The 14,466-nt window shown below is 38.4% G+C and overlaps 1 protein-coding gene across 1 annotated transcript in view; it reads right to left on the reverse strand.

Moving 5' to 3' along the window:
• LOC147386876 (P-loop containing nucleoside triphosphate hydrolases superfamily protein) overlaps positions 1–14,178 on the reverse strand; it is a 49,765-nt gene extending 35,587 nt beyond the window's left edge. The window contains exons 1-3 of the mRNA XM_086423062.1: positions 13,915–14,178; positions 13,529–13,808; positions 13,339–13,436 (exon numbers count right to left, since the gene is read on the reverse strand). Of these exons, the coding sequence (XP_086279188.1) occupies positions 13,339–13,436; positions 13,529–13,764 (334 nt within the window). The 5' untranslated portion in view covers positions 13,765–13,808; positions 13,915–14,178. The remainder of the gene's footprint in view (positions 1–13,338; positions 13,437–13,528; positions 13,809–13,914) is intronic.
• Between the last annotated feature and the right edge of the window lie 288 nt (positions 14,179–14,466).

Consider the following 14,466-nt stretch of genomic DNA (forward strand, 5'->3'; position numbering starts at 1 on the left):
TTCTAATTTAAATTTTTTATTCAAGAAATATTGGATCTGAATCATCTTTTAAAAACTCCTTGGTTGCGTTCTTTCGATTATTAATTTGTAAAAAAACATCTCCATTGTGTTGTTATTGTAATTCTTGATTTGATAAATATTTGTTAGAAAGAGAGAATTTTAAACGAATGAAGAGTGATCACATGTTTGAAGACCCTTATCAAAGATGAACTCTCACCTCATAACGAAAGATCTTGGCCCAGGCATTCTTTCTAGATCTCAATAGAAATCCTCACGAGCTATTCTCATCACAAGCCCAATTTAACTCTTTTTTTATGGGTAAGCTGGACTTGAACCCACAACCTCAAAGTTGTTTTGCAATGTGTCAAACCAATTGAGCTATGGGTCTAAGCCCAGCCCAATTTACCTCTGATTTACTTAAATGTGCATCAATGGATGGTGCTTGATCATGCAATTCTACTGCCAACTCAAAAGGACAATTACTCTAGAATGATGGTGAATTGGTGATCCTCTAGTGGATGTTACAAACCACAGGAATCTAGTAGGAGAACTTCAATAACTAACATTTACTCGGCGCAACATCACCTTCACGGTCAATCAGGTATGTTAGTTCATGCACTATCCCACGTCTTATCTCACGACTATCAAGCTAGCAACTTCCTTGATTTTGGGTCTCGTACATTCCAGCTTTGATTCTCTCTTTAAAAGCCTTTTATAGATTTCTGGCTTATAGCAATTGGGAGGAGCACTTCAACGATATTGTTCAGGAAACTATCCCCAATCTGGCTTTTGATCACTTTGCACACTGGAATGGTAAGAAAGGGATCGATTCCTTTTTGTTTTGAAAATATGTGGCTTCAACACCCAAATTTTAAAGTTTTGATTCAAGGTTGGTAGGATGAGTAGGTGTTTATGGGGAGGCCAGGTGTTGTGTTCAAATTAAAATTAAAGGCAATCAAAGAGAAACTAAAGAGTTGGAATGTTGAGACCTTTGGGAGAGTTGAGTAGAGGAAGAAAGATTTGCTCAGGAAGATTGAAACCATTGATAAAAAGTAAGAAATCGTAGCGTTGGCAATGGAGAAGAGAACTAGAAGGGTTAATTTGAAATCGAAGTACCAAATTTTCATATTAATCATATCTCAAGGATTAAAGTGGAAAGTGATTGGGTGGTGGGGGAAGAAAATGTGGTGGGTGATGATGTGTGTTTCCTCAGCTTCGTTTTCTGTCCTTGTTAATTGTACCTCGGAAGGTTTCTTTAGAAGCTCAAGAAGGCAAAGGCAAGATGATCCACTATCACCATTTCTCTTCTTATTCGTAGTTGAGGCCCTTGGTAGCATGCTTAGTAATACTGTCGCCAACGGTGACATGGAAGGTTTATCTCCGGCCCATGGTGGTCCTTCAATCTCTCATTTACAATTTGTAGACGATTTATTGGTTTTTGTCGAGGTGTCAGAAAAGAAAGTTAGTGTTTTGGGAAAAATTTGTGTAGTTTTGAGGCAATCTCAAGTTTGGTGGTGAATTACCGTAAGAGCAAAGTTTTCTTTATCGGGGAAATGCCGAGAGCTCGTCTTCTTGCGGCATGTTTGGGTTGCCAATTGGGTTCTTTTCCCTTCACTTGGGTTTACCTTTGGGTTCTCCTTATCTAAGCAAAGCAATGTGGGTGCCCATAGTTGAAAAAGTTAACATGAGACTTCGTTCCTAGCAAGCAAGGTACCTTTCAAATGGGAGGAAGCTTACTCTTATAAAAAGCGTGTTGGCAAGCATTCTAGTCTATTTTTTGTCTCTATTTACCATGCCTAAGAGTTTGGAGAAGCTTTTTCGGGATGTTTTGTGGCATGATAAAATGGGGAAAAGGAAGTTCATCTGGTGAGTTGGAAGAAAGTTTGTTGTCCTAAGGTGCAAAGGAGTTTGGGTATAAGAAGTCTAAAGTCCATGAATCAAGATTTGTTGGGAAAGTAGCTTTGAAGGTTCATGTTCAAGGTGGATAGTTTGTGGAGAAAGGTAGTTGAAGCGAAGTTTAGTGTTGAATCTTTTGGGTGCGAGAGCAAGGAAGCGCAGCAATCCTACGATTGTGGAGTGAGGAAAGGAATCCTTAAAGTTATTCTAGATTTTCAAAATAGAATCAGATTTGTAGGCTTGAGGGGATAGAGTTAGATTTTGAGAAGATGCTTGGTGCGGGGAGACCCCGCTTATGTTGAGCTTCCCTCAACTCTTCTTATTATCTACAAAGAAGGGTCTACCAGTGTATTCCTTCTTTACCCAAGAAGAAGACATGTCAGGTGGGATCTAGGCTTTAGAAGGAACATTAATGATTGGGAGATGGAAGGAGTGTTGTTGCTTTTACATTGTTTGGAGATAGAGAGGGTTAACATAGGGGCGTTAGATGGGCGTCATTGGGCAAACACTTGTTCAAGGGCATTCTCGGTGAGCTTGTTCTACGAGTCATTGGTGCTCACAAGTGCAAGTTTTCCGGCAAAGGAGGTGCGGTGTCAGAAAGTTCCCTCAAAGGTGGTTTTTTCATTTTGTGTGCTTCCTTGAGGAAGAATTTGACTATGGACCAACTTATGAGAAAAGGTGTGCGAGGGCCAAATGTTTGTTTGCTTTGGTTAAGGGATGAGGAAACTATTGATCATGTGTTTTTACATTGTGCATTCACGAGAGAAATTTGGAATTTCTTCTTAGGAGGTTTGGTATGGAGGGTTGTTTTCCTGTGTCTGTCTTGTCTTTGTTTCAATCTTGACAGGAGTGGGGTTCTCAGTTCTCCGATGCCAAGAAAGTTCTTTGGAGGTTTACTTTGTTTGTTATCTGCTGGGAGATTTGGAAGGAGCAAAACAAAAGATGCTTTGAAGACAAGGGCTTGGATACTTCTAAGGTTTCTTTGTCGACCCTTTCTTATATCTTTTTTTTTTTTTTTTGTAAGGTGTTTGCCAAGTCTAGGGGTGTCTTCTTCGAGGACTTTTTCGCTCGATGGGAATGGGTTTGTTCCATTGCCTTTCCTTCAGTTATTTTGTATCTTTAGTAGGTCTTCTCAAACACTTTCTCAATAAATTTCGTTACTGATCAAAAAAAATGTGGCTATCTCAATTTGTAATTTCTACAAGAAGTTGCATTATGAGAATCATCGGGCTAGACCAAAGTTAGATGGGTTGCCGTTTGATCAAAACTCTCCGGAGCATCGGGTTTGGTTGGAGAGACCTTTTGAAGAGTAAGAAGTGTCTAGGACAGTCTCGAGGTTTAGTAATGATAAGACCCCCGATCCAGACAGATTCTCTATGGCTTTTTTCAAAGTTTGTAGCGATGTTATTAAGGCAAACTTCATGAAGGTGATGCAAGATTTCCACAAAAATGTTTTTTAGACTTTAGCTCTAATTGTTCATTTGTTGCCTTGATCCCAAAGAAATCTGAGGTGGAGGACATCGCAGATCTGAAACCTATTAGTCTTGTGTGTTTGGTGTATAAGATTATTTCTAAATTATTGGCTTCAAGGTTGAAAGTGGTTATTCCCGGGATTATCGAGTCAGCTCAAGGAGCTTTTTTGAATGGGAGGCAAATTCGAGATGATATTCTTATTGCCAATGAGTGTATCGATGCTAGAAGGAAGTCAAGGGTACCTTGAAGAAGGCCTATGATTAGTTTCCTCATATACATGCTTCATCGGATGGTTTGGGGATATGGCTGCGTTGAATTATGATGTGTGTTTCCTTGGCTTCTTTTTCAATTTTGGTTTATAGATCGTCAAAAGGTCTTTTCAAGAGTTCAAGGGGACCAGCTTTCTCCTTTTTTGCTCATTATTGTGGCTGAAGCGCTTGGAAGAATGATCAACAATGTAGTGGAATGTGGCGAATTAGAGGGTTTTGCGGCAATAAGCAGAGGAGAGATGGTTTCACACTTACAATTTGTCGATGACTTATTAGTTTTTGTGAAGGAGTCGATGAGGCAGTTGAATTACCTAGGAGGGGGTCCTTACTTGTTTTGAGGCAGTCTCGAGTTTAGGTGCTAACTTTCAAAAATGTAAGGTATTTGCGGTAGGTAACATTCCGAGGTTCAAGTGGTTGACAGCTTGTTTGGGCTGTGAAGTGGGTTCTCTTCCTTTTATCTATATGGGTCTTCCATTGGGAGCACCCCATTTGAGCAAAACAGTGTGGGAACCGGTGATTGAGAAGGTGAACAGGAGACTTTCCTCAAGGAAATTCAGATACCTTTCAAAGGGGGTACGCTTACTCTCATCAAGAGTGTCTTGGCCAGCATTCTAGTTTATTTCCTATCTTTGTTTACCCTGCCAAGCTGTGTGGAAATTCGGTTAGAGAAATTGTTCAGGGATTTTCTTTGGAATGACAAAGAGGGGAAGAAGAAGTTCCATTTGGAAAAAGACTTGTAGTCCAAAAGCATAGGGTGGTTTAGGTTTAAGAAGACTTTGTGTCATGAATTCGGCATTGCTTGGAAAATGATTATGGAGATTTGGAGTGGAGGAGGAAGGTTGTGGCTTCGAAGTTCGAGGTTGATTCATTTGGGTTGGAGACCCGACCCGTCTAGGGTATCGTTTGTATGTGGTGTTTGGAAAGGAATTATGAAGTTGTTCGTTTCACAAATGGGTTAATTCCAAGGTGGGTTCGGGGAGGAGAGTGCGTTTCAAGGAAGACTCTTGGTGTGGAAACTCTCTTCTTATGGTTAGATATCCTCAATAAAGGATATCTTTGTCTTAATCCCACCATTTGTTGTGTTAAGTGTTCCCAATCATGTTATATTCAATGAAACCTATTTCCATTTCAACAAGCTTCCTCACAACTTTACTTGTAACTCTTAACGAAGACAGAAGTTTATATTGGGTTTGGTCTCTTGCAACTTGGCAATAAGGGTTCCCTCTCCTAGTTACACTACATCATGCACTCATTAGAACCCTTCCATCCCATTTATCCCTTACCACCTCTCACCACAGCACCCCCTTCCAACTACTTCATCATCCACCGACTCCTCACCTCCCTCCGTTCCGACCTATTCTTCAAATACAAACATCAATCCCATACTTTCTTACTCCACTATCTCTACCCACACCAAAACTACACCCACCACCAAATCAAACCCATCCCTCCTTCCTCTCTTGACTAAACCGTACCTCACACTTGAATACCAACCTCATGGTGATATGGCTCAAGGATGGCATCTCAAGAAACGTGTCTTCTCTTGCACCCGTCACTCTTTCATATTGGGCTGCGTGCCACTAGCCCACTACTAACATGGTGGAACCAACATACTTTACTCGAGCTTTTAAAAGTTCTACATGGAGGGGTGCAAGCCATTTGAGTTACCAACCTTACAAAAACTTGGCACGAGGACCCTTGTTCCACCTCTTCACGCTCAAAATATAGTTGGATGTCACTGGGTCATTAAGAATGAACGACATCCTAACGACACCTTACCTTGTTGCTAAGGGTTACCATCAAGAACAGGTCTAGACTACATAGAAACATTTAGCCTGACAGCTAAGCCGTCAAACATTTGGGTTCTTTTGGCCATCATTGGTCATTTCCGATGGCCCATGTAACAACTTGATGCTTAAGATGCACATTTGAATGGCATTCTACAGGTGAACGTGATGCAATCCAAGTTAGTTAGTTAGTTCATTAGATAATTGTTTGTTATTTCTGTTAGTAACAACCTGAAATAGTTAGGCCCCGTTTGATTCAGCTGCCTGAATCTGCTGTCAGCTTCTGCTGTTAGAATCTGCTGTCAGAATCTGCTGTCAGAAGCTGAAACATTGAAAAACTTGTTTGTTACAGCTTCGTAAAAATGCTGTGCTGTTGACCAGAATCTAGTAATTATTGTTTGATACAGCTTCTAGAATCTGCTGTTTAGGGTAAAATGACCAGAATACCCTTAAGGTTGATAGAACACCCAAAATGCATAAAAATTTACCAGAATACCCTTATAAATATATAATTACACTAAATATATATAAATATAATAAAATTATATAAAATTTTTAAAAATAATTGTATTAATTTTAAAATATTTATAATTCAAAAAAAAATTATAGAAAAATTAATAATTCTACAGAAATTTCGGCAGCATCTCCTCTTAAAAATGGACATATGAAATTTTCCTGATAAACAAAATACCTGCATAATATGCAATTCAACATTCACATTACATCATATATACATAATACATCCACATAACTTCTAATTTACATTCCGACAGTTTTCAGTCACTAACCTTCAATGTTGAACTAAATGATGCCATTTAACATAGATGTGGTTCTCATTTTCTTAAAATTAATTATAATCAAAATACTAGCAAAAAATATGGTTTACGGTTCACCATCAAACGAATGGCTGAGATGGGATTGATTCATACTATACTATACGCGATCAGCCAAAAGTTAGTAAGTCACACTTTTAGAAATAAAAAATAAATAGACAAAAGAGGTTCTTACTTGTGCAAATGTGTACCCATATATGAGAAAAAGTTACAAATTTAGGAATTATTGAAATGGTTTACACATATGAAGGTTATTTCATAGTAACTACGGACGGAATCATTTGATGTAAAAACTTGTAACAAATCAGAGGCAGAACCAGAATTTTCTATATGGGGGCTAAGTGCTAACGAAGCCATCTATAAAAGAGGATTCTCAAAAAGAAGACATTCCTCTAACTCTATTTCCAATGCTCGATCAACTCGAAATCAACTTCAGGATGATTTCAAAAGGCCAATATTGAGATCTAAACGATTGATTTCTATGCATCAACATTAGCCACATGATCAATATCTTATACTTGCATTAATATGCTTCGGGAGCACCTTAGCAATCAGGAAAAGATGGATATCCATGTAAAATAAAATATTGATCTCACATAATGAATCAATCCTATCTGATTGAACAGAATTTAACAACAAGAAGTTCAAAAGTTGGAAAGTACTCAAAAGTAGGGATTTCCAAATGATTAATCTCTAGGAGACATATGATGAATGTTGACTAAGATGAGTTTTAAAATTATAGATTTTTCTCCCAAGGCTTTCTTATGGTCCCTCATATTGTCAAATTCATAATATTTACTATCGAACTCGACGCTTTTTTACTTATTGTCGAGTTCACATTTTTTTACTTTCAAACTCACCACTCACCACTTTTTACTGTTGAGTTCACCATTTTTTCTGAAGTTTCTAGTCCTGGCTATGATTAAATGGGTACCCAATTGACACCCCTAGTTTGATGTCATGTTTATAGGATTATAAAAATCGATCCAGAAAACTATAATCTCTGTTTGTCGAGAAAGAAATAACATAACTATAATCAAGAAAACTATAATCAAGTGACCCTAAAATTTATTCAAAAAAATTCAGAAATTTTCATGTTTATAGGGTTAGAGAAATCGAACCACAAATCCCTTGATTCGGCTGTTTGTTGAGAGAGAAGAGACGATCGAACTCCTTGGTTCACGCAGATGTGTGCGAGGCTCAACAGAGAGAGAGAGACTGCTTTGCGATAGCGAGATCTGTGGTTCACGCAGATCTGTGCGAGTTGTGTGAGATGGTCCTCGATAGAGAAGACAAGAAAATAAGCAGAGAGAGAGAGAGAGAGACCGTGAGATAGAGAGAGAAGTGTGAGAGAGGGAGAGGTGAGATCGAGCGGTGTGCGACAGAGAGAGAGGTAAGTCCGTGTGCGAGTTGTCTGAGATGGTCCTCGACAGAGAAGAGAAGAAAAACAGAGAGAGAGAGAGAGAGAGACCGTGAGATAAAGAGAGAAGTGTGCGAGAGGGAGAGGTGAGATCGAGAGAAGTGTGCGAGAGAGAGAGAGGTGCGAGAGAGAGAGAGCTGAGATAGACAGGTTCGATCGATCGATTGAAGGTTATGTCGAAGTGAATAGAGAGAAGAGGCAGGGGTAAAAATGTATTTACACACGAACCGTTTATTCGGTAAATCAGTCGCCCGCAAACGCGAATAAAAAAGCGCCTATATTCCGCTTCTCAAATTTGCGTTTCCAAACGCAATTTCGAACCGCAATTTCGTAACGCCGTTTTTACCAAACGGTAATTACACTGCAAACCGCAGTTTTTCACCGCAAACGCAGTAAACTCCGCGTTTTGAAGCGGTAACAAACACCACCTTAGTTGTTGGAGTGAGTGAGTTAGTTGTTGAGTTAGTTGTTAAGTTTCTGTTTTGCCTATAAATAGGCCATCAAATGTAGTTGTAAATGGTAAACCAGTTTTTTTAGTTGAAAGAAATAGATTTGAGATACATTTTTCTCTTCCGACTTAACTTCTCAACTTCTCTTGAAGTTTTCACACAAAGTAGCCTAAATTTTAAAATTTGATTGCATCATTTGGTATCAAAGCGATAACAGATTTTTCATATCCGTTTTCAATTTCAGATCTGGTGAATATTGCAAATTTTTAGATCTATTTTGGATTTCAGATCTGTTAAAGTTGCAGATTTTCAAATCCATTTCTAACTCCAGATCTGTTGAAGATTGCAGATTTTCAAATCTACTTTCAATTTCAGATCTGTTAAAGATTGCATATTTTCATATTTGTTTCAAATTTCAGATTCAGTGAAGATTGTAGATTTTCAGATCTGTTGAAGTTGCAGATTTTTCAGATCTGTTTTAAATTTCAGATCTGTTGAAATTGCAGATTTTTCAGATCTGTTTTTTCAATTTCAGATCTGAAAACTTTGGTGTTCGACTATTGAAGTTGTGCCATCAGGTATTCGAAATGAATCGACAACCATGAGGACAAAATCAACGTGATCGGGGACGTGCTAATGCCGCTATTAATCCGGAAAGAAATTGGGCACCTTCGAAGCCAAGTTGAGGCTGTAATTGAAATGGTTTAATGCCTTCAATCTCCAATAAAGCAAGCTAAAAGGCCGCAAACTCCTCGTTTCATGTCCAAAGACGATGATAATTATAACTTGAGCAACTCCGACTTCGAAAGGCTGCCAAAAGTTTTATTAAGGAAATTCTTATTTGTGATTACATTGTTGCTTTAATTCCAAAAGAAATTATTGACTTTCATAAGCCAATAGTTGTGAAAGAACTTCCAGAACACTATGCTAATGTTTTTCCTCTTGAAACGCCTACTATGCAAGATATCCAACATTACATTGATCTAGTACCCAATTCAGCCCTTCCAAACAAGGCAGTCTATAGAATGACACCTAAAGAGAAGGAAGAGCTTTAAAACCAAGTAGAAGATATCTTGGAGCGAGGGTACATACGGCCTAGTCTTAGCCCATGTGCAATCCCAACGCTATTAACTCCCAAGAAGGATGGAATGTGTGTGGATAATCAGGCTATACACAAGATTACCACCAAGTACCGTTTTTCGATTCCTAGGTTGGATGACATGTTTGATTGCTTAGCGGGTGCAAGAGTATTTTCAAGATTGATCCCTAAAGTGGGTATCATTAAATTAGAATCCAGTCGGGGGATGAATGGAAAACCGCTTTTAAGACATACAATGGGCTCTTTGAATGGCTTGCCATGCCATTTGGACTCACCAATGCTCCTAGCACTTTCAAGAAAGTGATGACTCAAATGTTGCAACCTCTTTTGGAAGTGTGTGTGGTAGTCTACTTTGATGATATATTGATTTATAGTCGTGGATTGAAGGAGCATCTATCCCATCTTCAACAAGTGCTTGATTTGTTGAGGAAAGAGAAGTCTTGGGGTATTTGGTGTCTTCCAATAGAGTACTGATGCATGAAGACAAGGTCAAAGCGATTGTGGATTGGCCTACAACTTCTAGCATTCAAGAAGTGAAGTTTCCACGATCATACCACTTTTTATATAAGGTTTATCAAAAAAATTCAGCACCTTAGCAGCCCCTCTCACAAATTGCCTTAACAAAAAGGTATTTCAGTGGACACAAGAAGTCCAAGATAGTTTTGTGCTCTTGAAGAAGGTACTTACAAAGGCTCCCGTTCTTAGCCTACTTTGATAAGATTTTTAAACTAGATTGTGATGTATTGGGAGTTGGAATTAGAGGTGTTCTTAGTCAAGAAGGATAGCCAATTGCCTTCTTTACAGAAAAGTTGAATGGTGCCAAGCTCAAGTATTCAACTTATGCTTTGGAGTTCTATGCCATAGTACAAGCTATCAAGCACTGGGGGTACTATATGGTTTACAAGGAGTTCATTCTTTGCACCAACCATAAGTTCTTAAGTACATAAATAGTCAATCTCATCTTAAACAAACATGCCAAGTGGGTAAATTTCTTACAACAATTCACTTTCTCTTTGAAGCACGAGTCGGGTATTCTTAATAAGGTAGTTGATGGGTTAAGTCGAAGAGCTACTTTATTGATAGAGATGAGGAATGCAGTGGCTGATTTTGATAGTTTTAAGGATCTTTATTTCGCTCTTATTCTACATACAATTCAGCAAGGTAAACATGTTGATTTTCTACTCAAAGATGACTTTCTTTTCAAAGATTTGAGGTTGTGTGTGTCAAAATGTTCCCTACAAGAGAAGCTTCTTGTTGAATTACACAATTTGGGTCATTTTAGTCGAAATAAGACTCTTGCATTGCTTCAAAAGGACTACTTTTGGTCAGGAATTACAAGGGACATTACAGAGTATGTTCAAAGGTGCCATGTTTGCCAAAAGGGAAAGGGTGTGGCTACTAACGCGGGGTTGTACTTACCACTTCCGACACCTACCAAACCTTGGTTATGCATTAGTATGGACTTTGTGTTGGGTCTCCCATCCACTCAAAGAAAGAATGACTCTATCATGGTGATTGTGGATCGATTCTCCAAAACGGCGCACTTTGTTCCATGCCAGTAAACTATGGATGCTTCACATATTGCTAAACTCTTCTTCAAAGAGGTTCACAAGTTGCATGGTGTGCCTACTACTATTGTCTCCGATAGGGATGCCAAGTTCCTTAGTCGTTTTTGGTGTACTTTATGGAAGTCCATGGAAACTAAATTGAATTTCAACGCTTCCTTTCACCCTCAAACCAATGGACAAATGGGCGTTATCAATCAAAACCTAGGGAGTTGCTCCGTTGTCTAGTTGGGGAGCATATCAAGGGTTGGGATAATGTTCTTCCTTTGGCTGAATTTGCTTACAACTCTTCAACGAACCAGACTACTAATACATCTCCTTTTGAAGTGGTTTATGGTTCGAAGCCAAGTGTTGTTGATTTGGTTCCTTTACCTACTAACAAGAGTACCAATGCTAGGCTGAAGATATAGCAGCATTTATGAAGGATTTTCATGCACAAATCAAATTCCAAATTGAGAGCTCGAACAACAAATATAAGGAAGCTATTGATCTTCACAAGAAGAGAGTTGAATACAATGTAGGCAACTTCGTTTAAGTGGTTTTAAGAAAGGATAGACAGTTAGGTGGCTTACGCACCAAACTTAAAGCTCGCAAGGTAAGACTTTGCAAAATATTGGAGTGCATCAATGATAATCCTTACAGGGTGAAGTTTCATCTGCATTTAAACACATCTAATGTGTTTAATGTGCAACATTTGCTGCCCTATTATGCCGTCTAACTCATGGTCAAGTTCTTTTAAGGATGGGAGAATGATACAGTCCAAGTTCGTTTGTTATTAGAGTTAGTTAGCTAGTTAATTGTTTGTTATTTCGGTCAGTAACAACCTGAAATAGTTAGTTGTTAGAGTTGATTAGTTAGTTGTTGAAGTTAGTTAGTTGTTATGTTTCTGTTTTGCCTATAAAAAGGCCATCAAATGTAGTTGTAAACCAGTATTTTTAGTCGAATGAAATAGATTCGAAATAGATTTTTCTCTTCTAACTTAACTTCTCAACTTCTCTTAAAGTTTTCACACAATTAGTCTAAATTTCCAGATCTGATTACATCAGAACATTCATAGGGACAACCTCCCTGATTTGTTGATTTGTTTTTTCCACATTATGTGTGCAAACAACACAAAGCTATGTATGGTTTGAAACAAAGTCCACGGGCTTGGTTTGAGTGCTTCATTAGTTTCCTTCTTGAATTGGGATTCACTTCTTATCATGTTGATTACTCCTTGGTTTTCCAATCTCAAAATGGTATCATCATAGTTCTTCATATTGATGCAGATGACATTATTGTTTTCTTTTTTATAAGTTGGATGACATTATTGTTATCGGTTATAACCCTTCATGTTTGAAGATTCTTATCAAAGATTTGAATGCTCACTTCACTGTGAAAGATATGAGCCCGTTGCATTTCTTTTTGGGTCATGAAATAAATTGCAATCCTCAGGGGATATTCTATACAAACCCAGTAAACTTTTGATTTACTTAAATTTGCATCAATATATGGAGCTCAACCATACAGTTTTCATGCCACCTCCAAAGGACAGTTACTCAAGGATGACGGTGATCCTCTAGTAGATGTTAAAAACTATCACAGCCTAGTAGGCACACTACAATATCCAACATTTACTTGCCTCGACATCACCATCATGGTAAACCAAGTATGTCAATCCATGCACCATTCCACAATGTCGCATCTCACAACTATCACGCCCATCTAATGATATCTCAAAGGGACAATCATCCATGGCCAAAAAATTTGATAAGGGATGCTTGATCTTCAGTCTTTTATGCGGATTGAGTTGATGACCACAATAACTGAAAATCTACAAATGGAGTTTGCTTGTACCTTGATCCCAATCTTGTGCCTAGGAGAACCAAGAAACAACGAACAATTGCTTTGTTCAAGTACCAATTGAAACAGCTATTTATCTCACACAACTATGAAACTATCTAGTGTTCAAATGCTTTTAAAAGATCTTCAAATTTATTTGTACCAACCGCCAATCATCTGATGCGATAATATTAGAGCCATTCACTTGCTTAGAGCCCTAACATGTAGAATTGGGCTATCATTTCATCCGTGAAAGAGTGATTCACAAGGGAATTGATGTTCACTGTGTCATGAGCCAGGATCGAGTCGTCTATATCACGTTTTACGACTATTAAGGGCAAGCCGATGGTCTGCTCACCCCACATCAGCTTGAGGGGAAGTGCTGCCCCATCTAGAAAATCTACCAATGCTAGTCAAACTCAATCTGTTGGGATTGAGCCAACTCACTAAATGCTTCCTAAAATCTTGCCATCACACTTATCTTTGTGTTTCTCTCCAACACCTTCTTAGATGCTACAAGTATCTTATATACACAAACGATCCATAAGTTGGGACAAATACGTTTTCCTCACGGAATGATTGATTGTGTTTCATTCTTTTAGTTTGATCATCAACAGTAGTTTATGGTGAGAAGGCAGGATGATAGATGGCTTCTTGAATTTTTCCTAAACTAAATAGAATAAAGCAAACCTCAAATGAACCATGAATTGGACATAAAGTACATACCGTAAGCATAAGCTATCGACGAGTTGTGTTCGTTCCGCACAATAGTGTCTCCATCTGCATACCACGCAACCTCTTCTCCTTGACGAATTTCCTTCTGACTGCACAGAAAGCAAATCATAAGTAAATTAAAATCAAGGCTACTCGCATCTCAGTCTCATTAAATCGAAACACAAACATAAAAGTAATTTACCTTAGTGGACGAAATCGAACTGTAACCGAGACATTTTCTTTAGATTTCTCTACACTTTCAGAGTAGAAATACTGAGGCTTGATTCGAGCAGACGAAGAAGCAGGAGAACTCTGAGCTTCAATTGAAGTCTGCAGAAGCAATTTCGATGACGTTGTCGTTGAAGAAGACGGAGAATTAACAGATTTGGAAACATTAGAACTCGATTTTCTCGATTTCGACCCTTGTTTTGATGCCATTATAGCTAAAATCAATTCCTTCAAAGATCAAAACCCTGCTCAACCTAATCGAACAAGTAATTTAAAGGCTCAGCAAGTCAAACACCATTGAAGCTAAAATCAAGTAAAATAACAACCAATCGAAACTACTCTGCGAGATTTACAGTTTACCTCGAATGAATCAAGACGCCATTTTCGAAAAAACATATATTTATTTGTTGAGAAATTGATCTGATGTTCTTGTTAACAGATCGTCTTCGAAGTCAGACTAGAGAGCTTTTTAGGCCTATTTTTTTCTCTCTCTCTATTGTTGCTTGCCTTGGAAGCGATGACCTTCATGAAAAGCGAACCGCATTTTCATTCCAACTCCCGAAGAAGAGAGCGAGAGACTCCAACCTCTCTCCTCTCCTTCACTGAAACGCCCTCCTTTTTCGACTTTTTTTTTTTTTAATTCTTATTTTGCAGTGTTGTAGTAGACCCAAGTAGTATGTCAACCCTATTTTTAGACAGTCAGATTTTCTCAAGATTATGTTCCTCAACCTTAGGATGATGGTTTGACCGAGCTGATAACACTATTCTATGTTTTTCTATTTTCTCCTCTTTTCTAACACGCAGACGTACCGTAGACATAGTCACATGAGTTGCGTGAAGCTAAGCTAAGATGGGTCCACATCTAAGCTAGCCAATGATAATGAAATACGTGTCACTACATGACGAATGGAT

The sequence above is a fragment of the Akebia trifoliata genome, chromosome 14 (assembly GCF_017979445.1).
Source record: "Akebia trifoliata isolate Shusen 1 chromosome 14, ASM1797944v1, whole genome shotgun sequence".
NCBI lineage: Eukaryota > Viridiplantae > Streptophyta > Magnoliopsida > Ranunculales > Lardizabalaceae > Akebia > Akebia trifoliata.